Source organism: Nicotiana sylvestris, chromosome 6 (assembly GCF_000393655.2).
Source record: "Nicotiana sylvestris chromosome 6, ASM39365v2, whole genome shotgun sequence".
NCBI classification, from domain to species: Eukaryota; Viridiplantae; Streptophyta; class Magnoliopsida; order Solanales; family Solanaceae; genus Nicotiana; species Nicotiana sylvestris.
The window spans coordinates 139,678,697-139,705,281 of record NC_091062.1 but is presented as its reverse complement, the minus strand read 5'-3'; the positions used below and the strand labels follow the sequence as shown (position 1 = coordinate 139,705,281).

Genomic DNA, 26,585 nt, shown 5'->3' with positions numbered 1-26,585 from the left:
CAAAATATGATCAAGATGACCAATTTCTCAACAATCTTCAACAACAATTATATGAACACCATGAACAACACAACTCAAAATTAATGGAATGAATTAACCATATCGGGAACCAATCCTGGTTAATTTAGACCATGAATGTATGAGCAAGAACACAACAATACAAACAACAAAATACTAAATTAACAAATCAAAGACAAACATAAACTCACATTAAATCACTGGATTTAAACATGAACTTCAAACAAAGATGAACATGAATTAAATCTGTTTTTAAGCAACAAACATGACGGATTCTAACGATTCAAACAACATTAATATTTTCTGGAAAATACATAACACATGAAACAAATTGAAGAAATAATTAATTAAATTTCAATTTGAATCTAACAAACATTAAACTAACAAATATTCACTTCAACAATAATACGAACATGAAATAAACATGAAAAACAAGTAATTAATCTTTCATTTGGAATCTGAAAAATTAATTTAACAAACAACACATGAACATGAACTAAAAATTAATTCAAACGATAAACAAAACAAACATTTGCCGATTTTAGATTCGAAAATATCAAAACAAAATACGGGCAAAAAATAAAACTCGAAAATCTACTAACCGGAGATGAACAACGACGAATTCGATTGTATGGACTGTTTCGACAACCCTCAAATGGGAATAAATCTGCCCGGACTCAACAACGAACTCAACGACGAACGAACGACGGAGACGATCCGAAGCAAACGAAGAAGATGAAGAAGGCGTTGGACGTAGCAAGGTCGACGGACAGTGGCGGGCGCAGCTGAAGCAGCTATGGTCGTCGACATGCTGCTGCGTTCAACGACCGTCGTTGATGAGGAACAACAAACGTCGACGCAGCAGAAACTGTGCTCGAGCAGCAACAATATCCATGGCCGACGATGAGGAAGGTGAAGCAGAAGCAGCAGCGCTGGGTCTGTTTGGCTCGACTGGTTCATCCGGGCAGCAGTGACTGGTTCTGTGAAGACGCAGCAACGGGGTTTGGACGATGAAGCCGCAGCTCGGAGGAAGGGGGAGAAGCAGCGGCGTCGGAGGGTTGTTTGGACGTGAAGAAGCAGCAGCTGGGGGGGCTGTACGTCGAGCAGTAGCAGTCATGGTGAACTGCCTGAAACTGCGAACGGGAAGGAGGAAGCAACAACGATGGTGAGTGCAGCAGTTGTTGCTGCCGTGTCGCCGAGCTGGAGGGTGAAGGAGGCAGCCATAGACGTTGGTGTTTGGAAGGCGAGGGCATCCATGGTCGTCGTTTTAGGGTGGTGTTAACGACGAGGGAGGGGACTGTTTGGTCGAAGGACTGGATGACGCCATGGGAGGCAGCCATGGTTATCTTGGGTCGAAGGTTTTGGAGAAGAAGAAGATGGAGGGGGAGGCGGATGTTAGTGTTAGGGTTTTTGTTTTTGTTATTTTTTGTTTTGTTCTTGTGTTTAGACCCAAAAATGAAGAATGGGGTTGGGTATTGGGTTAATGGGGCGGACCGGGTCGACCCGGTCTGAAGTGGACTGGGTCATGGAGAAGATTGGGCAATTTTTTGGGCCTTTGACTTACAATTGAGGAAGTGGCCCAATCCGATTTTCTTTTGTATTTTTGTTCTCTTTTCTTCTTTTATTTTCTAAAACTAAATTATAAAAGTACTTAAATTATTATTAAGAACTAAATTAAGTTATAAAAGTGCAAATTAACTCCCAATAACAATTAACGCACAATTAAGTAATAATTAAGCATAAAATTGTTCATTTGGACATTAAATGCTAAAAATGCAAAAGATGCCTATTTTTGTAATTTTTAATTTTTTTGTAAAACTAATTTAATTACTAACAATTGTAGAATGAAATCCTACATGCAAAATGCGACATATTTTTGTATTTTTTATTAATTTAACAAATAAACAAACACAGACAAATACAAACAATTATCCAAAAATATCATAAAATCTCACAAAATTGCACACCAAGAAAAAATCATTTTATTTGAATTTTTTAGGAGTGATTCTCATATAGGGCAAAAATCACGTGCTTACAATGCCATTTTTCTTTTTTCATAAAACTTTCTTAGAAACTTGTTCAAAATATTTTCTAGAAAATTATCCAAAGAATAGAGTGATGAATAGAATCAACAACGTGTCATCAATAACAGTTTATAAAATAAGCCCAACTCTTTTTCTAAAACTCGAATGCTGAAAAAACAATTGAACTTTAGATTGACAATTGCAAGATCTACCTTGTACATGTCTACTTTCACAAGGTACAAGGAGATTGGCACGTACAAATTCTTAGTCATTTTTCCTGAACTCGAATACACAAACTCTGAAAGTACGAAAGCAATATAGTTTACTAAAGAAAGACAAAGGGTTTTTTGGGCAGGAGTTTATTACATAAATAGCCGGTCATATTCATTGTTTACTTTTTTTAATCGTATATATAGTTTATACATTGATTATACACGATTATATGCATACAATACATAAATTATACCTTCACTAGCTATTTTTAATTTAAGCGATTGGGTGGACATCTATTTGGGGTAATTCTTCAATTTAAATGGTTCCGTGTGTCTGAATAAATCCCTATAAAATATAAATAAGACACAGTTGTGACGCAATTAATCCTCCATAAAAGTCTATTAAAATAGGCGTGGCACAATCTCTTAACAAACATACTATCATGACTCTTGAACTCTCTTTTTGTCCTTTGGATTTTCGCTACTCAAGAGTATATGGATTCGACTAATCCAAATCTGCGAGGGACAAATTGCCAGCCAAAGGGAGCAAAACACTTTTTCTCCAAAGATTCTCTTTATAACTTGAGATCTCTAGAGTGGTTTTTTTCGAGAAAAATTTCTAACCACCTTTAAAGCTTTCTTAGTTAGGGAAGCGCCATCTTATGTGAAATTCCTACATAAATGGTTGGATCTTTGAAAAAACCTTTTATGAGAATATGCTGTTCAAGTTAAGTTTCTTTATTGTCTCTTATTAAGGGGCGTTTGGACATAAGAATTGTAAAATTTCAAAATAGGGGGGAAATTTTTTTTAAGTGAAAATGGTATTTGAAATTTGAATTATGTTTAGACATGAATATAATTTTGGATTGTTTTTAAAATTTTGTGAGTGAAAAATTTTGAAAAACAGCTTTTTGAAGTTTTTTAAATTTTCGAAAATTTCCAAAATGCATCTTCAAATGAAAATTTTATGAACAAACAAAGATTTCGGAGAAAAAGTGAAATTTTTTTGGAAAAAATTTCTTATGTCCAAATGGGCTCTAAGAGAAGAGAAGACGGATTCCAATCATCTCACCATACCCTTTGTTTAAAACATTTCGATTTATTCTAACTAGATTTAAAAAAAAAATCTTAATCCGTCTTTAACAAACCCTATAAAATGATGGCGAACAATGAAGAAAGAAAAGTACTCATAATAAAAAGGGATTCTTTAATAAAAAGGGAAAGAAACAAAGTACTAACTCTGGTTTTGAAATTTGAAAAAACAAACGTCCTACTGCTTACACTGGATTCAGGTCCTCTTAGATTTTGCTGCCTCCGGATTAACCTTTGCATTTCTCAATATATAGAATAGAAGACAATCAAGTTAATAAATATTAAGAACAAGGTGTTGACAAAGAAACTAGTTGACGCACGAGTGGTTTCTATACATACAGTTCTCATGTAGAGATCAATCTAGCTCTTACCAGTTGTCTAAAGAGAACTGAACTGAGAAAATTAATATCATTCATAGAAAGTTTTACTAGAATGGCAGTTCAGTAGTTAATGTGATCCCTTGTAGAGTCGGGTTTTTCCTTAAAAGAACCGAACCAAGCATGTCGCTTTACTAAATTTATAATTAACCAAAGAGAAGGAGAAGAACTAGTGAAAGATTTGGCAAAATCTTCCATAACGTTAAACTGCAATGGTCACTAAATCTCTAGAGTCGATCACCTTAAACTTTCACCTCTTTGGAGCTATGTAAGAGCGGAGTCAAAGTTGTATAGCAACGGACTGCAAAAATAAACCTACAAGTTGCACCAAACAGATGTACATCCGGATTAATAGGATATAAACTTTTCAGGTTTCGATCATGGGCTCAGGACCGGAGGGTTCTGTCTGCGACTTGCCTGACTGACAAACACTATTAAAGAGAATGTCTTTGATAACCTGAAAGTCACAGATAAATACATCCGGAGTGTCAAGACTCAAGCTATGAGAAAGATATGTGGCTAATATAAGAATAGAGCAGCATATACCTGCGACATTAAGCCATGAACTTGCTCGACAGTAATCTTAGCACTATCACGTGTAATCTTAGCAAGCTGAGATTCTTCCTGCAAAACAGAGGACCAACACATTTAGTTGCAACTCAGAGGTCCAACACATTTAGTACCACTATAACGCAATGTTGTATTTTGCAATTCACAAAAGCATGATAGCTTTCAAAGCATAGTCTGAGGATCTAGATAAAGACAAGGTCACTCCATATAACCAAGCTCAATGGTGCAAAAGCAAATAGTAAGATACATGAAGTGAAACAATATGACACATCACCACCCACCAAAATATAATTTTGGAAGTGGGAAAAATGGTTGGTTTTATGCTTTCAGGATCTACTTTCCACGGTACAAATAATGCATATATGAAGGCAAGTAGAGTGATACACTGATTGAGAACCACTTCCCAAGGCATAAGACTGAATACCAAATTAGTAATCACAAAGCTTCCTCAAACAAGACCGCAAGCCCCTTATGTAACAATGATATAGACACATGGTGGTATTTCAGAGATATTCAATAAAGATGCCAGGTCCGTTTTTACACCTACTTCTGCTTCAAGGGTCAGATATTTGGCAAGCGATTGTTTTTCACACACTAAAACCAGGACAGTAAAAAATACCTTTTATTTCGCAGGTCTACTATATTAACCACACTCTACAAACAGAGGATCAGATCATTCAAAGGTAAAAATAGGATCAGTTTAGTATATTATCATAATGAACTAGTTTTCTCTTCGGGATGATATTTGAAACACATTAATCACACGAGTAGGAAACGTTTCCTCTGCCCACTATACTTTTTTATTATCTTCTGCTAAAGCAGTAGGAGAACTCTTTGTTCATCAACTCTTGGCCTTTTCACCTTTTCATAAGAGTTCCACATACAAATTGCTGAGACTTGCATGAACCTAAACCATAATCAACTGACAGCTAATCATAGTACCACATCTGAATACACAACATACCCTTCCTTTTTGTTCTCTTCAATGGTTACTTTCTCCAAGTTTCTCTTTATAAGCACACGTTAGGTGCTCCAATTTCTAGTCATAACGATTATGGATGTGGATGCGTTTTCTTGCATCATTCTTATCAAAGTACCTCGCGGCGCCCTCTCCTAAGTATGCCACCATCAAAGGGACCCTTAGCAAGTGCATAATGGGTTTCGAGGTAATGGGCAAGCCAACCGTAAACATAATGGATGGAAAATAAATTTGACCTGATCAAGTTGGGAAGAACACGAAATCTTATTCAAATCATGATAGACACTCGCCAAAACTGGGACCGCAAGGCTAATCTTCCGTCCGCTTTCCATCATAAAAGTCTCGGGAAGAATGAAGTTTTCTGCCTTATAGGAAAATACAAAAGCACATAGCCAACACGATAAGAAGGCAGCTAGATATGTTTTATCTTTCTTGTCCAACCTCACCCTAAGCTTGGAAAATGCAGCTTCTTCATCACTTGACCATCTAGTTGTCTCGAGAATAACTCCATTACGATTATGTGTCGACTTTAGGTGCGCGGATTTCTTTTCCTTCCGTAATGGGGCAAGTTTATATATTAAAGCTTTCTTACCCCAAAAATTTGTCCACTTACACAAGGAGACCTTTTGGTTAACGCATGTACCTTAAAATGAGGGAAAACAGCAAATAAGTACTCGCAAGATCAGGAACAAATCTCATCTGTTTTTCGTCGAAACATGTGAGTTCCCTTGTCTCGGGTACCACTTCCTCGTACAGCGATCCCGCAATGGGCAAACCTCCAAGAATATGTAAGTCCTAACGAGAGATAGATAGCTCTCCAGGTGATGTAAGAAGTGTGTTCGTCCTGGTGCATCAAGCCTCACAAAATGCTTGCAAAACGTTCGAGTTTCGATCGTAAGTGAAAAGCGAGGCACAGACAGCATCATAAATCTTTGTTGTACTCAAGGTTTGCTAGCTTCTACCAAGTACATCTTCAATCCATTTTCAATATCCTCAAATGTGACGATACTCTACCTTGATTGTTACCGTGTTTCCCCAACATAACTCTCCTTGAATTATGCAACGCCCTAAGTTCGAAAGGGTGCTAGCAATGTTTGCGTGGCGATGGATTGGCGCTTGGAGAGACCACATCTTGGATAGTGAATTAGAAGTAGACTTGTGCTCCAAAAGGTCTCCTTGAACAAGTGGACAAATTTTTGGTGTATGAAAGCTTTAATATATAAACTTGCCCCATTACGGAAGGAAAAGAAATATGTGCTCCTAAAGTCGACACATAATCCTAACGGAGTTATTCCTGAAAAGACTAGATGGTCAAGTGATGAAAAAGTTGTATTTTCCAAGCTTAGGGTGAGGTCTGACAACAAAGATGAAACATATCTAGCGACCTTCTTATCATGTTGACTATGAAACTTCATTCGTCCCGAGACTTTTAAGACGGCAAGCGAACGGAAGGTTAGCCTTGCAATCCCAATTTTGGCGAGTGTCTATCATTGGTTTGAATAAGACTGTGTTTTTCCCAACTTGATCATGTCAAAATTCGTTTTCCCATCCGTTATATTTACGGTTGGCAGTTGGCTTGCCTATTACCTCAAAACCCATTATGCACTTGCTAAGGGTCCATCTGTCCCTTTGATGGTGGCATACTCAAGAGAGCGTGCCGCAAGGTACTTTGATAAGAATGATGCAAAAAAAGCATCCAAGATGGAGAGAAGTAGTACATATTAAGCCAATTGACATGTTAATAAGAAAATCATATTAGTAAATGTATAAACTAAGTACTTGCTAATTTAATAATAATAATAATAATAATAATAAATAATAAATAAGGAACAAACTATTTATTTGATTACTATATAATGTGTATCTTTTGATTTTGTATAGATTTTATTATATTTCAGTACACTATATTAAATAACAACTACTAATATTTATTAAAATAATATGATATATTAAATCATAATTTTATAAGACTAATATTCTGTCAGATTAACCGCTCATCTAACACTAGTTATCACAATGAACTAGTTTTCTCTTCGGAACGATATTTGAAACACATTAATCACACGAGTAGGAAACTTTCTCTGGCCACTATACTTTTTTTTATATCTTCTGCTAAAGTAGTAAGAGAACTCTTTGTTCATCAACTCTTGGCCTTTTCACCTTTTCCTAAGAGTTCCACATACAAATGGCTGAGATTTGCATGAACCTAAACCACAATCAACTGACAGCTAATCATAGTTCCACATTTAAATACACAACGTACCCTTCCTTTTTCTTCTCTTCTTTGGTTACTTTCTCCAAGTTTCTCTTTATAAGCACATGTTAGGTGCTCCAGTTTCTAAGTTATAGCAAACTCTCCATCAAGCACAAGAAGAAAAGAAAATGAATATAACAATCAAATCAAATGAATATGTACTATTGGAGGCAGGTTTATATTGAGTTCCCTTAGCATATCCTGGCACATTTTAGTTATAAGCAGTTTCATAGCCCAGCAAAATATGATCAAGAGGGCCTAATACGCCACACAGTAACAAAGTTTGATATCTTCGAATAGGAATCACATGCCAAAGAGATTCAAATCCAAAATAGTAAAGAACTGCCAAACCAATATTCTCAAACAAAGTAAGAAATAGACATGTAATTTAAGGTATGAATTGTCAAGACTCAAGACAACACAAAAAAGAAAATACCTCTTTCTTCCTTTGAGGGGGCGCCATTAAGGGGCCAAAACGTGAATGAGACAGTTGATTTTCAGCTTGCTCCAGCTTTTCAGCTGCATGATTTAATGGGGTCAACTAATTTCGAGGTGTTTCAAAAGTGGAAACTTATATCCAACCATCAATTCATTCTGATAATAATAGAAAGTGGATATATTAAGCAACAATAATATTACCAAGATCAGATATCTGTCCAGCAACATAGTCTCCATTTCCAAGCAAAGGAGAAGACGAAAGCGTGTTCACCCAATACTTGTTCCATAGTAGGTCCAAGAGATGGCAATCAAGAGAGGACTTGAAATACGTAATATCCAATGAATAATACTGCAAATTAAGAGAAAAACTGGTGAGCTAACAGTCAAAGGTTTAAACATATATGTGTGAGTGCATGTGGCCATGCCAAAGAGGCAACCTGCTTGCAATGTACTCCAAAGTCTTCGATTTTGTTCAACGGAATGGTCTGGTACTCTGAGATGGGATCATCTGGAGGCTTGTATCCTTCTGGATATGTTCGAAAGGCACCAATCTCGACTTTTCCAGCAGAAACAGTTCTTGTTGGATCAATAACAACTGCAAGAAAGGGCTCCTGATATTGCTGGTTAAGCATTTGTGTGGTAACATCAATGCCAGAGAGCCAGCATCCATAACCAGGATGAGAATGGTACCACCCAACCACATTTTCCAGCCGACCAGCCTATACCAAAAACTGAGTAAGAGAATGGTCTGAACAAACTACATCCACAACCTTCCAACTGAGAAATCAATTGAGACACAATGCAGAAAATCCTATATACAAATGCACACAGCCTAAATTTAAGCAACTCAAAAGAATTTCTAGGTGCAACAAGATTGAATTCCGTGACCAATGGAAGATCTTTGACCAGAAGCTCTAATAAACTGCAAGGTTACTAACTCCTGATATAGACAGAGGTATTTATAAATACAAGTAGAAGCTCCACATAAATACTTATAGAAACACATATGAAGCAATAGGTCATCTGTAATAATTGACTTTTTGCTGATGATTCTCCAAAAAATGCATGTGAAACCATGGCACATGAGCAAGAATCTGTGGTATGTCCCCAAGATTGGTAAACAACAGTTGCCATAGATACCGGATCAAAGACTTAAGAACCAATCAAGAGAGGCCACTCTATTCTCAAAATGACAAATTTTGGCTTAACGGCATGTACTAACACGATGATGGAAACCTACGCAATGTACTACAGACTAATAGCAGGCTATGACCAAAGAATCACTAAGGAGTGCCCTAAGATGCAATTCCGAAGCAATGGCATGAGCATGCTAACATGTAATTGGCGAGATTAAACACTATTAACTTCAAATACCAAACAACAATCTGTTTGTAGGAGCATCCTGATCTAGAATCAAATAGTGGAGTACACCTTTTTCTTTTATAACCATGGAGGCCACTCTTACGTAATAAGATCCATCACACACAGATCACAATGATCATATCTCTTATTATTTCTTAAGAGAAAATTACAAATATTATGTAGGTTGATAAACAGATTAGAAATAATAGCATACCAAGGAATTAAACCTTAATTTTTAAACAATGTAACATGATTTTCTTCTCCACTAAAAATATTTCCACTTAATTTCACATGGAACAACTTCCATTAATGAGATTCTGTCAATATGCCACACAACCCTTAAGGAAAAGCCTTAATTTAACCTTGACAGTATTCTAAGTAGCATGAAATAAGGACATTTTGTTTTAGTTAATCTTTGGCGCACCCATGAGGCTCCTGTCATAGGTTCTCTACTATTATATAGCACATATTCAGAAAATTTTCCACCACATTAATAAAACATCAATAGGAAAAAAGAGAATTACATCAATTCCACAGAGGCCCCCGAGATTAACTATGCATATATAGGAAACAAAGAATAATATCATGACATGGCCAATAGGCTTATGAACCAAATTACATATTATTAAAAATTTAAAAGGCACTAACCTGCTTGTTGGTCTGTGAATACTCGACCATATATTCATAGGCATCAGCTTGAGCATTAACCCTAGTTTCAGTGCCTTCAACGGGAAGGGCAAAAGCGTCCATGACAATAATCGCATCGCCATCAGTCTTACCCTGCATGAGTCCCATCACCTCAATCGTACCACCGGAACGCGCGTGAACGACCATCTTGAGAAGCGCGAGAGCAGAGATCTTCACGCGCTTAAAGAAGTGAGGGTCACTCGCCCACGGTTTCTCCCGCTGGAACTTCGTCTGTGCCGCCTCGTCGTAGTGGAATATGGCGTCAGACGCCAAATTTTCCGGTGTCGAACCCGACGGCGCGTCCATTGTCACGATGTTGTTCTCTAACTCCCAGGTTTGCTGCGCCATCGCCGCCGAGGATGCGTAGGAATTGAGAGGATCCATTGGAACTTGGAAAAGTGCAATTGCAGAGCTCTTCTATACACACTGATTTTATAAGTGAAAAATCGGGGAAGGGTTAATTTGAAGAAGTTCGGCAAAAGAGAAATTTAAGAAAAGCACTAAATAACCCTGTAGTATCACTTCGTTGCAGATACATGCCTTATATTTTAAAAGCATACTTATCTCCTTAATTTTTGGAAGTTATACACAAATATTAGTTTGACTATATTTCTATTTTACAAGGTGTTAAGTGTTTTGGTTTAATGAGAAAATTAAAAAAAGTTATATTAATTCTATTAAGTATGTGTTATATTATGAACCGTTAACAATTAAAATAAGGGAGATATGTGTTATATTGTGAACCGTAAGAGAGATAAATGTTGCAAAGTTAAACCTTAAAGCGTGTCTCTGAAATTATCTCTTATTATTATTATTATTATTATTATTATTATTATAAAGATATAATTTCACAACTCAAATGAATAGTGGGCTCTCCTTTCTATCCTTCTCCGCTTGAATACTAGTTTTTTATCTATAGCATAATCGCATTACAAATCACGCGTTGCTCTCTTATCAGTAGGGTGGTTTTTGCTTTTTCATCATCTAGATACGAATACTTTTTCATCATTTGACTAATCAGTGGTCCATGAACCTACCTAAAAATTAAGATACATGTCCGTGAAAATAGGAAATTGGTTGATCGGGCTTTCTCTTAGCCTCTACATTGTGAATTGATTTCGCCGTGTTATTTCATATTTAAAATTGGTTTCCTCTCTCGATAACATACTCCATTATTCCTTACTTTTGGTATGAGAGCAAATGTCAAGCTAAAAAGTATCACTCGATTTTTTATTATCGTTGTCCATAAAATACTACATTAAGGGTTGAGAATATCAGAAAGTGATACAATTTTCTAAATTTTAATTAGATGACAATACGTACTATTATGAACATCTCTTGGCAACATGTCAAGCGCTAAACGTTATAGATATGATTAACGAAAGCGTTCGTAATCTCGTAGTAATATAAGATATTTAAATCTAATAGCTTTTCCTTCTACATATATCCATGTTCTTTTTGTTGCAATTTGTATATTTTTTTAAAATTCTACATGCTGGCTGAGTGGTTCTAGAAAGTAGAAACAAAAAAAAAAAAAAAAAGGCATAACATTCTTGTTTCCACTATTTCACTATAATTCAGTGCCTACTTCAACTGTTAAATGAGATAGAAGAATCCCTTGAATTAATGCAAAGTTAATTTGTTTTTAAATGCATTTGTTGTAACTTTCACCATTTACACCTTTAATAACGGAATGTGTGAAATTAGTAATAGTAGAACATTTATAAAAGGTATTTAGTTCAGTTGCACTAATGGTTGTCACTTGCAATATATACCTTCGAATCGGATTAAAAAACTTAAGAGAATATACGTGGGGACTAATTTAAAACAACACAATATGCAGGTTACAATTTTGCTACTTTTTGTTGTGGTTGGGATATTGATGAGATCAATAAGTTTAGAGAGGTACATTGTTGGAGAAGGCTATGGTTGGCGTCCTGCCCCTGATCCTGCTTACTACCAAGATTGGGCTAAAACTGTAAAGCTTAAAGCTGGAGATGAATTAGGTAAAACCTTCACTTCACCTAATCTTTTTTTCATAACAGTGGTGTCCGGGCTCACTAGAAATTTATTTAAGTATTTGAATACGAGCATATTTGGACCTTGAATTTATTGGTGATTGATTATCCACTATGTTTTGTAGAGTTTAGATTCGAAAAACCTGACGATTTGCTGGAGATTGGAAAATTCGACTACTATGCATGCACTTCCAACACTGTTTTCAGGCCGTATAGAGAAAGTCCAGCAACAGCATTCTTACTGGCACCTGGAGAATATTACTTCAAATCCAGCAACAATACCAATTGCATTAATGGCCAGAAACTTTATGTAAATGCAGAAGCTCCAAATGAAGATAATGATAAGATTGACAACAAGAGCTAAAAAGAAAGGTGGAATCATAAGGATTAAGATAAGGGTCACTAGCATAGTTTGTTTTAGATCAGACAATAACCAGAAGCAAGCAGATCTAGGAGTTAGAGTCGGTGAGTTCCAATATTTCCAATATTCCACCCTATTCGTTTAGATTGCATCTTAGGGATGTATCCAGTGACATCCCTGAGATTTCTATGCATTTTACTCAAAGTTAGAAGAGACAACTCCTCAAGTCTATCCAGTACATAAATAGCAGCACTGCAAAAGGATTCGGTGGTAGAACAAAGAACCCCATGGTTAACATGGAAGTTTTGAGGATCACTGAGGAGTTGAGAAATTCTTTTAATCCGACTTTGACTGGAATCATCACGGTTATGGAGAATTTTGGGAAGACATTGCTTTATTATCCTTCTCATTTGCCAATTCATTTTCTAAAAAGTAATTGAACCGCCAGTTACTGTCTCCGCAATACAGCATAACCCGTTGTTGTTCATCTTATCAAGCAGGGAATATATGCATCTCAAATTCTCAGCTGAATTAAAGAGCAATATGGCTGGAGCATCAGGGCATGTCCGTTCATCCTTATGCACTCCAAATGCCTTTGCAACAGAGGTTCTAATATTCTCATAATATAACTGCAATTAAGACACACAGAAAATATATCAGCTTTGTGTGTGTGTGTGTGTGGGGGGGGGGGGGTTGAATTTGCAACTTCGTTTAACAAAAAGCAGATAATATTCAATACAAACAAAGAAACAGGCCAAAAATAAAGAGTGCATGTATACTCAAAACTCTTTTGCTTCAGAAGTTACATATAAGCAGTATCATTTGGATTTTAAAAAAAATAAACGGAGGAATGTTTTATCAACTTCGAATTGCAGAATGTCATTACATCAGCAAGCATTAAAAAGAACACTGACATCATCTTCCCTAATCAATGATTCAGGTAAAGTCCTGCAGATACGGAATCAAAGAGTAGACGTTGAGTTTGAAGTGCAAAAATTTTACTAGGAAAACAACAAGCAACCATTGCTAATGCAATATGAATCCAGATAACAAAATACCTAAACAAGAGCAACCCACATAATAAGGTACTGTATGCTTTTAATCAGGATGTAGAAAGAGTATAGGAAACAACTTTCGTAAAAAAAATACAATGCTTTAAAAGAAAAGGGGACTGATATCACAAAGTGTGGCCTACGAATTGGATCTATTTCTGTGTTTAAACAAGCACACTTGAAAAATAGATTTCAAAGTTTAGCAACGAGGAACGTAACCTGTGGATGGTCTTTACTTACTAAAAAATTCTGTAGATGGAGGTCACTGATCACAAATATGGTGTTGATACTCTCTGAGGGAACTCTGAAAGAAACGATGGTTTATACAGTTGTTCGATGTGGAGGGGCATTAGGAGAGGATTGGATAAGAGACTGGGTGTCATCACTTATGTCCATTTCATCCCTCAACCTTGGGAACTGCTAATGCACTTTTCTGGGTCAAATCATACTACAATCAACACTAAGAGAATATAGGATTGAGGATCCTTGAAAGGCATGAGGCAATGCATATCACATCAAATTCTGTAGTTTTTGCATGGGAAGATAGTCGATACTAAGGAATCACATCTTACTGGTGATAGTCTGTGAAGTATTATGGTTAATAACTGTTGTGTTCTTTTCAGAGGGGCTGAAGACTGTTAACCATTTGCTATTGCATTGTCCCTGAGCTTTAGTGCGCTGGTCACTTGTGTTATGCTGGCAGGGGCCAATGATATATGGCCCCCATCAGTCGAGAAGTTGTTAATGGCTGGAAATGCACTTCAAAGGAAAATATATACCAATATGGAGAAACATCTCCAGAAGTCTCTTTTAGTGCATCTCAATGGAAAGGAATAATCAGCATTTAAGAGAAATTGAAACGCAACTCACTTCAGTTCTATCAGAACTCTTGGGAAACCTTTCATTGAAATTATAAGTGATTGTAAAATTCTGATATTTGCGTTTTTTTCTTGGGTATATTTGTGTATTTTTCAAAAGTCTATCCTTGCAATTGGATTTTTCTGTAAGTGCCTTTGTCCTTGGATAGGGATGTAAATGGGGCGGGGCAGGGTAGGGTGGGGCAGGTCAAGCCTTGACCCGCTAAAATTTTGACCCGCCCTGCCCTGCCCCGTTTAGCTTTTAATCAAAATTTTACCCTGCCCCGCCCTGCCCCGTTTAGACTCTTTTTTATCTTTTTCTCTTTACTTTGTATTTTGCAGTATGCTTTTAAAAAATTTAGTCAATTTCTTTTCTAGCAGCGTGCTTCTTCTGTCATAAAAAATAGAAGGAAATCTACAATTAAAGGGATAAAAACGTGAGTGCTCATATGTACAAAATAGTATTAAAGTAAATTCAAATAATCAATGCAGTTCCAGATGACACAAGTTAACATGAAAAGGAATCAGAATTAAACAAAGCCTATACACGAGAAATCAAATCGAACAGCAAAATTGTGTTTTGGACCACTGAGAAGACCATAACCTGCAGTAGCGACTACTTTATTTAGGTTTTCAAGATGTTGGTAGTCCAACCCAAGAATAAAAATACACGGTCATCTTTTTTTTACCCAACCCAGATACTAACCCGAATTTTGCCCTGCCCTGCCCTATTAAAAATTTTCAAAAATCAGATTTTTCCCTGCCCCGCCCCATTTAAATGTCCCCCTGCCCTGTCCTATTAGGAGTTTGCCCTGCCCCGCCCCAATTGCCATCTCTATCCTTGGACTTGCCTGAGCTGTCACATTTTGATATAATACTATCCTAAGAAAAAAATGCAATCCATATTTGTGGACGCTAAATATAAGGACCATGTACACTTATTATCTTTCATCTCATTTACAAATATCAAGCTTCAGAATTTCATTAGCTACATAAACCATCATTAAAATGTGATTCATTACATTATGGTCTACAAACCTATAAAATGAAGAATCACAACACTCAGTAAGTGTTCTTTAACACGACTTCCCTAACTTACCCAAAGCTAATAAAAGAAGAAGAAATTTCGTAAAAGGATAGTCCTGAAAACTATAATGAAATTCACAGACAATTGCATCCCAATATCTGTGCATTCATTTGAACAGTCAATTTTGCAAATATTCAATAATATGAAAGCAGTGCAACGACTAACATGCCTTTTCTAGGGAGAGATACTATTACTAACTAGGACATACATAATCCAAGAAGTGGAAAAGAAGAGTTTTACAAAAAGATATAGAAAATTTAAAGACAAAAGAAGGTTCTCACATATCAGCGTGAGGTTTGAGTCTTTCCATCTTTTTTCGCTCTCGTTCCGATAAATGCAAGTCCATTAACCACCTGCGAAATTAATTTCTTATTTCTAACATAATACTCAAAATCGATTATTCCCATTTCCAATAAACACTTCGTACATTACTGACACAAAGAAAATTACGGCCTCCATCTCATTTAATACAATACAACAGTCTTCCCATTTTGAACGTCCTAAAGTGTTTGACACCGTCTTATTTCTACACAAACTTACATCGAATTCATTTATTTATTCAACTTCTTTTTATAAGTAAATTTTATTTCACTTGTAAAACTGAACAAAGGCTGCGCAAATATTAAGAAACTATACATACTTTATAATGTTTTGTCTATCAAACTAATTTTTCAATTCTTACTTGAATATTTTCTTCCATGATAATCTCTTATAAAACCAGTAAACCACAATTATATAAAATGAGAAAGAGGGAGTATTAAGCAAAACGAAAGTTACAATTATCAATTGGCAAAGTTCATCAATGTGCTAACAGTATCTGAATCTAGGTCAATGAAGTGGGTTAAGAACCATGAGGTCTCAGGTTCGAATCACAATGGAGGCATAAGCACCAGGTGATTTCTTCCCATATGTCCCAAGTCTTGGTGGACAGAGTTACCTAACAACAGTACTAGTGGGAGGTAGCAGGTAACCGATGGGATAGTCGAGGTGCGTGCAAGCTTGGCCCAGACACCATCGGCATCCCAAAAAAAAAAAATTCGACCGCAGCATTGTATTACATTTTAAACTAAGAGTTAAGTTAAGATCTGAAGATAAAAATAAAAAGTTACCTTCTTTTGAGCCTTAGGTCATTATCTTGCTGCTTCAATTGAGATAACAACACTCTACTATCCTCCATATAGCCCTCCATTTTCTCCTATTCTTTCAAAGCGGATAAGAAAATATAGGGTTTCAGGCTTTAAGTGAGTCATCAACTCTACGTGAAACTGAAAATCACATAAGAAAGGTATTTTTGTAAAATTAGTTACGTATTTAAATTTTTAGAAAATTTATCATTACTACTCAAACTCAATTTAGTATATCCATTATCACACAGAAAGCAAATAAGAACAAACATTTATTTTTAAAAATCACATGGAAGTAGTTATAAGCTTTGTTAAGCAATGGGAACAAACACGGCAGTATAATCCAAAAATTAATAAAGATTTGCATTTTATCGTTAAAAATCATTGTAAAAATGCATAAAGAAAAATATCGAGAGACAGAGAAAGAGCAACATACAATTTGATTCCTAAAACGAGGGACTTGCGGCAGAAGGAGATGAAGAGGAGGCAACAGAGGAAGACAGCGGCAGCGTAATATTGGCGAGAAATTGAAAGTGAGTGGAGTTCAAATTTGGGTCTATGTATTGTTAAAATAGCATGGACTAGTCAGTTGGGACCGGGTCATTCAAAAATAATCAGTATTTATCAAGTCATTGAAAAATAGCCACTATTTTGCTGCAACAAAGATCGGTCCAGTATAATATATCGGAGTTCGTGCAACTGTGTATAAACTTCAAGCATATTATATTGGATCGGTATACTTTGCTGGCTCGAGTATATTACACTAGACCAGTATATTATACTGTAACTCCAGTATATTAGACTGGAACTATAATGGAGTCCAATATAATATACTGGAACTCCAGTATTTTATGCTGGAGTATTTTTCCGGATTTTGAACAGTATTTTCGTTCAGATTTATCTTTCCATGAAAAGTGATTAAATTTTGATTACTTTTGAAACTGTGACTATTTTTGAATGAACACTTGTAAATTTGGCTATTTTTTAATTTCTCCCCTATTTATTTGGGGGCATTTACATCTATACCCGCTTTTTGTGTCACGTTTTAACTTGTGTCCGCTTTGCAAAAAAAATTACAAGTGTACCCACTTTTTCGCATAACTTCAGCATACGGGGCTGAAGTAGCAAAGGCAATCACGCAAAACTTCAGCATTCTAGTAGCCGGGCCTGAAGTTCAGCTCTAGAGGTGAAGTTTTTGTTTTGTAACTGGTGAATTTCAGCTCAAGTTTTTGTTTTGTAATTGGCGAACTTCTGCTCTAGAGCTGAAGTTTTTGTTTGTAAGTTTTTGTTTTTGTAATTGGCGAACTTCAGCTCTAGAGCTGAAGTTTTTATTTTGTAACTTTCGAACTTCAGCTCTAGAGCTGAAGTTTTTGTTTTGTAACTGGCGAACTTCAGCTGAAGTTTTTATTTTGGAACTGTCGAACTTCAGCTCTAGAGCTGAAGTTTTTATTGAAGGAAGTTTTTGTTTTGTATCTATCAGGTGTTATGCTTTTAGTTGTTAAATTATTGAGAAGCAAATTTTTAAATGCTTGTTAGACAGGAAACAAACTTTATGCCTCGTCAACCTTTGAATTCTATTAAAACTCTGCATTCAAGAGTGAGCATGTGCATTACTCTAAACCATTTCCTCGTTGTTCAACTCACTGAAGAAAGGAAAGAACAAGAATTACATAAATTGTTCTATTAAAAAATTTGTAGTACAGCCGCATTATGTTATGCTATCAACTTCTAGATCAAATTGTTTCTTTTATATCAATCTGGCGACAAGGAGAAGACGGAAGAAAATTGGACGATGAGAACGAAGAAAGAAAGAAAGAAGAAGAAGAAGAAGAAAACGAAGGAGGAGAAGGGGAGGAGAAAGGGGGCTGAAGTTATTTAAAAAGTGGGTACAAGTTAAAAGTTTTTAAGAAAAATGGGTATAGGTTAAATGTGGGCGACCAAATAGGGCGTCCCGTGCAATTTTTACATTTATTTGCTTTTTATCCAGCCTGCTATACTTGGAAACAAATCCAGTTCGTTAAAAGTAACTTGGGGTTGGCCCAAAATCCTTCCATTCAGGTTATCAAAACTTGCCTTGTTGTATGCCTGTATCCCTCTTCTTTGTCTAAAATTTGAAAAATGGGTTTGCTTTTTATCCCTCTTCTTTGTCTAAAATTTGTATGTTGTGATATTTAACTTTGGGTATAAATTTAAGATAAGGAGGGTAGAGTACCAAAAATTTGCATGATACTTTTTGGGGTGGTCTTAATTTTTTGTCCCCGTTTGTTTCATAGACAAAATTTCGTACTTTGTATTTTACAGTGTTACTCTTCGCTTGCCTTATGAGCAACAATTTTAACTTTTGACTTAAAAGTTCTGATCATGGTAAGGCTAGGTATATATCAGGTAAAATCGATAGCTCGAATCGAAAAAAATACTATTGAGTTATCGATATCGGGTATTGAGTTAATGGTTCGGTAACAGTTTAATATTATTTGACTATTAAGTTATCAGTTTGGGTCTCGATTTGCCCAAGTTTATTAACGGTTTAACCGATAACTCAATAAGCTTTATCAAAATTATCACTATACCATTAAGTATATAAAGTCACCTCAAGGCTTGGTTTCTTTAAACTTTATGAATTTCTCATCTTTATTTTTTGGTTCATATATTTTAGTTTTAACGTTTTAAAGAATTTATTTTTCAGATTTTTAGTTTTTTTTTTCCGCTGATTCTTTAGCATTTATAAGATTAGGTTTTTATCATTTTTTTGTAGTTAGTAAGATTAGTTTGTTGAATGTATTATTAGTTACTCCTACTAACATATTTGAAAATTAAAATCATTCTGATGTTTAGCTTAAAGCATATATATTTCTATGTATATCGCCTCATATTTTACTTTTGTTTCGTGAATTTGGGATGTTAAATGCTATGATTTATATTAATTTGAAGTGTTTTTATGTGTAGGAATGATTCGGGAGTAATTGGGGGCGAAACGCGCAATATTTGAGCCAAAACGAACGAAACCGGGAAACCTTGCGAATTTGGGCGCCACAGGTGGCGCCTAGCCCTACCTGTGGCGCCAAAAATAGTAGCTAAAAATATTGGAGCGCCGTGGAGGGCGACTGGCGCTAGCCAGGGTGCCAGTGACATGAATTTTCTCCAAATTCGCCCGGGACAAGGTTATTTCGGCCCTAGATCTACCCAACACATATAAAAGCAAGACTAAACCTATTTTTGAAGGGAGAGACGCCACTTTGGAGGAAAAATACACATGGGATCGTGAGGAAGCGGAGAATTCTCAGTTTTCTTCATCTTTTCTGGCATTTCCAATTGATTCAACACTTATGCAATTGTTTGATTACATCATGAGTGGCTAAACACCCATTGTTCTGGGGTTGTGATTTAGCCACGAATATTGTTGTTTGATATTAGCTTGACCTTGATTATAATTCACTAATATATGATTGTTTCTTCAATTTTATGTTTAATTACTTAATTGTCTGGCCAGCAGTTATGTTCTATTTACTATCTATGTTATGCTTGAGAAAGCTGTGTTTAGATTAGAGAAGAATTGAAGAGTGCATGATCTTAACCCTTAGGGGGAGCGGATTTGTGGTTAGGATAGGAATATACCTAGTCACCGTGCTTAATTAAATATCGTAATCTTAATGCATTCTTAATAGATTGATTTCATAGGAATATAAGCGTTAATCTATTGAGAATAGGTGAGTAGTACTTCGGGAGAAGGCTATGAGAGCATTTATCGATTAATTAGCAACCATGAGTGAATTATATAAAAGGGAGAGTTAATTAGAACACAATACGAATGGTGAATCGATCACAACCCTGGAATACTTGTCTCTACTGAATACACAACAATCAACTCGTTACTTGATAATTTAGTTATTATTTAGAATCGTAGTATAATATAATCATATTACTGGACTTTGATTTTAGTTGGATTGAATAACAAGTTTAGTGATTTAGTGAGTGGTTTATACAAGTCTCTGTGGGTTCGACACTCAACTTATCATTATATTACTTGTCGACCACGTATACTTGCGTGTGCGTTTGGGAGCAACAAGTTTTTGGCGCCGTTGTCGGGGACTTGAATATAAACTACTTTCTAGTTTTTGCTTTAATTGTTTATTTCGTCTAGTCTAACGTTACTTGATTGTTGCTCTAATCTCAGAAACTTTGATTGAATGCGTAGGGTCAGAAGTCAGGACAGACTCAACGGCTTTGACCCCGAACCTGAGAAAACATTTCACAGGAGGTTGAGGGAAGCAAGGGATACAAACAATATTCAAGCACTCATTCAATTTCCTGTGAACATGGCAGAGGAGCAACATATGGCTGTTCAGGATGTAGCAATGCCCAGGATTGCTGATGTTACCTCCAGCATAGTGAAGCCCAGAATCACCGGGCACTTTGAGCTTAAACAGAGCATGATCCAGCTACTTCATGCAAACGGGCAGTTTATGGGTCTTCCACACGAGGATCCACAACAGCATATTCTGAAGTTCTTAGAGATTAGTGATACTTATATCACTAACGGGATCACTCCAGATTATGTGAGGCTCACACTTTTCCATTCTCTCTGTTGGGCGAAACTAAGTGATGGATAAAGGTAGAACCAGCTAATTCCATTACATCATGGAATTATTTGGCAAGAAAATTTCTAGCAAGGTTTTTCCCTTCAGGCAAAACTGTAAAAATTAGAAGTGAGATAGTCGCCTTCAAACAGAAAGTAGGAGAATCTTTATATTCGGCTTGGGAAAGGTTCAAGGGGCTACTCAGAGACTGTCCTCATCACAATCAGACGAATGGAGTGTTAGTTCACGCTTTCATAGAAGGGCTCCATCCCCAAACAAAAATTGTAGTAGATGTTACAGCTGGAGGTCAAGTATTGGAGAAAAGTTTTGATGAAATTTATGCATTATTGAACAAATTCTCCAAAAGCAATCCGGATTGGCAAGGAGAGATGGGTAGGAACATGGTACAAAAATCACCAGGGGTTCTTGAATTAGATGTTGTTTCAGCATTATCAGCACAAGTCTTCACGCTGACCAACCAAGTCAATCAGATGACCATGATCATTAACAAGCAACAAGCCCAGCCAGTGCAACAAGTTCAAATATTTTGTGAGGTATGTGGAGAGGGTCACATGAGCAATCTATGCCCAGCAAATCCAGAGTCTGTATATTTTGTGGGTAATGCAAATCGAGGCCAAACAAATCAGTATGGGGACACTTACAACCCCAATTGGAGGATTCACCCAAACTTCTCCTGGGGTGGAAATCAAGGCAATCAGAATCAATACCGCCTCAAGCACCTCAACAACAATCCAGACCACCTCAGGCTGAACAACAAGCTAGCCTTGAGGAGATGATGAAGAAATTGATGGCCGACCAGCAAGCCCTCAATCAGAAATTAATAGCAGATCAACAAACTTTCAATCAAAAATTAATAGCAGATCAACAAACTTTCAATCAGAAAATAATGGCTGATCAGTAGGCTCAAGCCGCAACATTGAGAAATTTGGAGCATCAGGTGGGCCAACTTTCCAAAGCCCAAAATACCAGACCAATAGGGGCTCTTCCTAGTGATACGGAGCCCAATCCTAAAGATCAAGTCAATGCGGTTACCTTGCGAAATGGAAGAGCATTAGAAGAGGTTCCAAAGAAAAAGAAGAATACAACTCATCTTGAAGGAGAATTAGTTCCCAAGCCAGTTGAGGGGAATGAGAAAGATGATAAAGGATCCGATCCAGTAATTGAGACTAGGCCTCCACCTTCGTTTCCATAAAGACTGCAGAAGCAAAAAGATGATGCTAAGTACAAGAAATTCCTAGATATTTTGAGCCAAGTGAGTGTGAATTTGCCTTTGGTGGAAATTTTGCAGGAAGTGCCTAAGTATGCAAGGTATCTCAGAGATATTGTGGCAAACAAACGAAGACATACAGAGTTCGAAACAGTTGCACTTACTGAAGAGTGCAGTGCCAGAGTTCAGAGTAAACTTCCTCCTAAGTTGAAGGATCCTAGGAGTTTCACAATTCCTTTGTCTCTTGGAAAACAAGAAGTTGGTAGAGCCCTGTGTGATTTAGGGGCTAGTATAAATTTGATGCCATCCTCTTTGTTCAAGCAACTCGGATTGGGGGTGCTTAGACCTACTACAATCACTTTACAGTTAGCAGATAGGTCACTAGTCATGCTAGAAGAAATTATTGAGGATGTGTTAGTTCGAGTGGGAAAGTTTATTCTTCCTGCTGATTTTATTGTTATTGATTACGAGGCAGATGAGGAAGTGCCCATTATTTTGGGGCGACCATTCTTAGCTACTGGTGGGGCAATTATTGATGTGAGGGTAGGGAAGTTAAAAATGAGAGTTGACGATGAGGAGGTCACTTTTAATGTGTACAAGGCACTTAAGCTCCCTAAGCATTATGAGGGCTTGTGCATGATTACTGTGGTCGAATTGAAGGGAATATAGCAGAGTCAGCATGTGAATTATAGTGATCCAGATGGGACAACTGAGTTAGAGGAGGTGGTGTTTCCAGCTGAATGTGTAAAGATGATTGAGAAAAGAGCCAGAGATGAAAGAGGAGACCTTTCGAGAGCGTGCAAAAAGGCTAGACTTCATGGGAGAAAGAAGAAGAGAAAGCGTCCAGCCTGAGCAGAGTAGCAGAGTCGTGCCACGACTATAAATAAGGCGCTTGTTGGGAGGCAACCCAACCTGTATATCTTTTATTTATTGATTATTTTTTTAGTGTCAAGTTTTGTGTTGTTTTTATTTTGCAGAGTAGCTAGGGGAAGTCTGAGTACCCAAAGTTGAAGTTGAGGAGCATGTTTGAGCTTAAGTGTGGGGTTGTCCCGACCCTTAATATTGAGGATCATGTCCGAGCTAGGCCTGAGAGGGTCTCAGGGAGTATTTCTCACCCTTGTTTTAATATTTCTCTATGATCATGCATCGAGGACTATGTATAATATAAGTGTGGGATGGGGAAACTACTTTCTGAAGTGTAATTGTATAAAACTATTTTTTTATTTAGTTTTCTTTTAGAACTCGCAGTAGACATAGTCTAGGTTAAAAAATATATATAAAAAACGAAAAGAAAAAGAAAAAAAATTAGAAAAAGTTCAGATTTTTCCCGACGATGGATCTTTTGGACAATTTTCTTAAGGGATAAAGTTCGATTAAAAATACCAAAAAGTTTTTTTAGGATAGTTAAGTAGTATCCCTTGATTTTTCTTTGGGCGCCGGTTCTTTTCCAAGGGTGTAGCTCGAACCGGGTACTTTTTTTTAGGAATAGTTAGGAAGAAACTGAGTCGCTCTGAGATACTCATTGACATGGTTGATGCTGGAACATTAGGCTAGGACATACATTTTGTTTTCCTATGTATTTGGTTTGAATTGTGAAGCCTAAGTAGAGTAAATAACCTATTTTGTGATGCCTTGCCTCAGTCGTTTGACTTGTATGCCACATAGTGCAATATTGCTTAAATTTCTCAATTATATGTGCTTGCTTGACATGAGAATTGAACAGAACCGTCTTGATTGAGTCATGTGCAACGTGTGTGCGAGGATTTGTGATTTTCCGTGCTATCCTGTGTAGTCTAGAACTTACCCCGTGTGTTAATTGAAGCGAAATTGTAGGTTGTGCTAATCTAGGAGATGACGTAGGCATTTTCTTGCTTGATCATGGATGCTTGTCACATAAAAATAAAATTTTCCGTTGCTAGCTCCTTTGAGCCTATAGACCTTTTCTTTGGCAACCACATTACAAGTCATACCCCTATTTTGTTCTTAATTTGATATTGCTTGAACATTTACCTCCTAAGGCACTTAGTCGCTAAAAGAAGTAAGGTTAGAGATTGGGAAGTAGCTTTTGGGTGGAACCATGGAAGGGCCCGTTGGTGCACTAAAGTTGAAATCAAAAGACACTAGCCAATAAACCTTAATGTATGGAGTGTGTGAAAAGAAAAAAAAAAGAAAAAAAATTGCAAGAAAAGAAAAATATGATAGTTCAAATAATGTAGAAAAACACACACCTCCAATTCTTATCGATTGTGCTAGTGGAATTATAGAAGTGCTTAATTGAAAAGAGGGCTATGTTGCATATGGTGTGTGGCAAGTGAATTGGTTGAGAAGAATATGTGCTTGAATTGTCAATGTAGTGTATTAAAGTGCTTAGGAGGGTTAGTCATTATCTCTAAATGTATCATACTCGTCCCTTAGCCTACATTACGACCTTAAAGTCCTAATTGATCCTAGATTTGACTAGCTTAAATTAGTAAAAATATACACTACGGGCAAGCTTATGGTACGATCACGGGATGCACATGAACTCTTTGTGAAAGTGAGTGAATTTGGTTCAATTGTGTGATTTCCTTAAATTATGTTCAAAAACATATTTGAATGTGTGGACTAGTTTATATTCACTCTTTTGTTTGTTGGTGAGGGCACATGATCTCATGAATGATTGATAATGTTGTAAATTTTCTTGTTGGGTAAGTGCATGAATTGAGGGTGCTTAATGGTTACAAGTCGGCTTTTAAGGTTGGGTGGTGACAAATAGGTTGTGTGTTCATGCTTGTGCGCCGGTATTGATCACAGTCAAGGGTAAAGTGTGTGGTTAAAAGTTAAAGTGCTCCTCTATAATTGATACTTGTACGTAGTTGGAGGGTAATAGATTGTCCCGTTGCTCGAGGACGAACAAGAGTCTAAGTGTGTGGTGTTGATGTTTAGCTTAAAGTACATATATTTCTATGTATATCGCCTCATATTTTACTCTTTTTTTTTGTGAATTTGGGATGTTAAATGTTATGATTTATATTAATTTGAAGTGTTTTTATGTGTAGGAATGATTCGGGAGCAATTGAGGGCGAAACGCGCAAGATTTGAGCCAAAACGAACGAAACCGAGAAACTTGCGAATTTGGGCGTCACCTGTGGCGCCAAAAATAGTAGCTAAAAATATTGGAGCGTCGTGGAGGGCGCCTGGCTCTAGCCAGGGTGCCAGTGACGTGAATTTTCTCTAAATTCACCGGGGACAAGGTTATTTCAGCCCTAGACCTACCCAACACGTATAAAAGCAAGACTAAACCTATTTTTGAAGGGGGACGCCACTTTGGAGGAAAAATACACACCGGATCGTGAGGAAGTGGAGAATTCTCAGTTTTCTTCACTTTTTCTAGTATTTCCAATGGATTCAACAATTATGCAATTGTTTGATTACAACATGAGTGGCTAAACACCCATTGTTCTGGGGTTGTGATTTAGCCATGAATATTGTTGTTTGATATTAGCTTGACCTTGATTATAATTCACTAATATATGGTTGTTTCTTCAATTTTATGTTTAATTGCTTAATTGTTTGGCCAGCAGTTAGGTTCTATTTACTATCTATGCTATGCTTGGGAAAGCTGTGTTTAGATTAGAGAAGAATTGAAGAGAGCATGATCTTAACTCTTAGGGGGAGCGGATTTATGGTTAGGATAGGAATATACCTAGTCACCGTGCTTAATTAAATATCGTAATCTTAATGCGTTCTTAATAGATTGATTTCATAGGAATATAGGCGTTAATCTATTGAGAATAGGTGAGTAGTACTTCGGGAGAAGGCTATGAGAGCATTTATCGACTAATTAGCAATCATGAGTGAATTATATGAAAGGGAGAGTTAATTAGAACACAATACGAATGGTGAATCGATCACAGCTCTGGAATACTTGTCTCTACTGAATACACAACAATCAACTTGTTACTTGATAATTTAGTTATTATTTAGAATCGTAGTATAATATAATCATATTACTGGACTTTGATTTTATCTGGATTGAATAACAATTTTAGTGATTTAGTGAGTGGTTTGTACAAGTCTCTGTGGGTTTGACACTCAACTTATCATTATATTACTTGTCGACCAGGTATACTTGCGTGTGCGTTTGGGAGCAACACATTCATTTGGGATTTTCACATGCAAAAAAAAATAAAAAAATAAAATCTAAAGTTGAAATCTAATCCCTCTTTTCTTAAGAATAAAAATTTATTTCATCTCTCTTAACAGTATGATTATGATTTTTATAATAA

The 26,585-nt window shown here is 36.5% G+C and overlaps 3 protein-coding genes, 1 long non-coding RNA gene and 1 other non-coding gene across 5 annotated transcripts; 2 read left to right on the top strand and 3 right to left on the bottom strand.

Annotated features, from left to right (window-relative positions):
* Positions 1-3,740: 3,740 nt before the first annotated feature.
* LOC104234309 (COP9 signalosome complex subunit 5a-like) lies at positions 3,741-10,530 on the bottom strand. The gene is made up of 6 exons (XM_009787850.2): positions 9,975-10,530; positions 8,402-8,683; positions 8,166-8,313; positions 7,963-8,045; positions 4,270-4,347; positions 3,741-4,180 (listed from the first exon to the last, which is right to left on the bottom strand). The coding sequence occupies exons 1-6, from the start codon at positions 10,395-10,397 to the stop codon at positions 4,091-4,093; spliced, it is 1,104 nt and encodes a 367-aa protein (XP_009786152.1). The 5' UTR covers positions 10,398-10,530; the 3' UTR covers positions 3,741-4,090.
* Positions 10,531-11,850: 1,320 nt separating this feature from the next.
* LOC104234312 (early nodulin-like protein 3) lies at positions 11,851-12,395 on the top strand. Its single transcript, XM_009787851.2, has 2 exons — positions 11,851-12,019; positions 12,157-12,395. The coding sequence occupies exons 1-2, from the start codon at positions 11,851-11,853 to the stop codon at positions 12,393-12,395; spliced, it is 408 nt and encodes a 135-aa protein (XP_009786153.1).
* On the bottom strand, positions 12,393-17,052 carry LOC104234310 (uncharacterized). Its single transcript, XR_712927.2, has 4 exons — positions 16,949-17,052; positions 16,498-16,588; positions 15,670-15,741; positions 12,393-13,021 (listed from the first exon to the last, which is right to left on the bottom strand). It is a non-coding gene; the product is annotated as an uncharacterized lncRNA (long non-coding RNA).
* Positions 17,053-20,699: 3,647 nt separating this feature from the next.
* LOC138871382 (uncharacterized) lies at positions 20,700-22,986 on the top strand. The gene is made up of 4 exons (XM_070149255.1): positions 20,700-21,096; positions 21,198-21,643; positions 22,048-22,266; positions 22,399-22,986. The coding sequence occupies exons 1-4, from the start codon at positions 20,700-20,702 to the stop codon at positions 22,984-22,986; spliced, it is 1,650 nt and encodes a 549-aa protein (XP_070005356.1).
* LOC138872324 (small nucleolar RNA R71) lies at positions 21,209-21,315 on the bottom strand. Its single transcript, XR_011400780.1, has one exon. It is a non-coding gene; the product is annotated as a small nucleolar RNA R71 (small nucleolar RNA).
* Positions 22,987-26,585: the final 3,599 nt, after the last annotated feature.

Bases quoted from the DNA above. Each gene is read 5' to 3' on its own strand.
- LOC104234312 (XM_009787851.2), top strand. From the start codon at position 11,851: ATGCAGGTTACAATTTTGCTACTTTTTGTTGTGGTTGGGATATTGATG. The intron at 12,020-12,156 runs GTAAAACCTTCA...TATGTTTTGTAG, and splicing joins TAAAGCTGGAGATGAATTAG to AGTTTAGATTCGAAAAACCT.
- LOC104234309 (XM_009787850.2), bottom strand. From the start codon at position 10,397: ATGGATCCTCTCAATTCCTACGCATCCTCGGCGGCGATGGCGCAGCAA. The intron at 8,314-8,401 runs GTTGCCTCTTTG...CTTAATTTGCAG, and splicing joins TTGGAGTACATTGCAAGCAG to TATTATTCATTGGATATTAC. The intron at 4,181-4,269 runs GTATATGCTGCT...TGTGACTTTCAG, and splicing joins TTCATGGCTTAATGTCGCAG to GTTATCAAAGACATTCTCTT.
- LOC138871382 (XM_070149255.1), top strand. From the start codon at position 20,700: ATGCGTAGGGTCAGAAGTCAGGACAGACTCAACGGCTTTGACCCCGAA. The intron at 21,644-22,047 runs GTATGTGGAGAG...TTGGAGCATCAG, and splicing joins AAGTTCAAATATTTTGTGAG to GTGGGCCAACTTTCCAAAGC. The intron at 22,267-22,398 runs GTAATTGAGACT...GAAATTTTGCAG, and splicing joins ATGATAAAGGATCCGATCCA to GAAGTGCCTAAGTATGCAAG.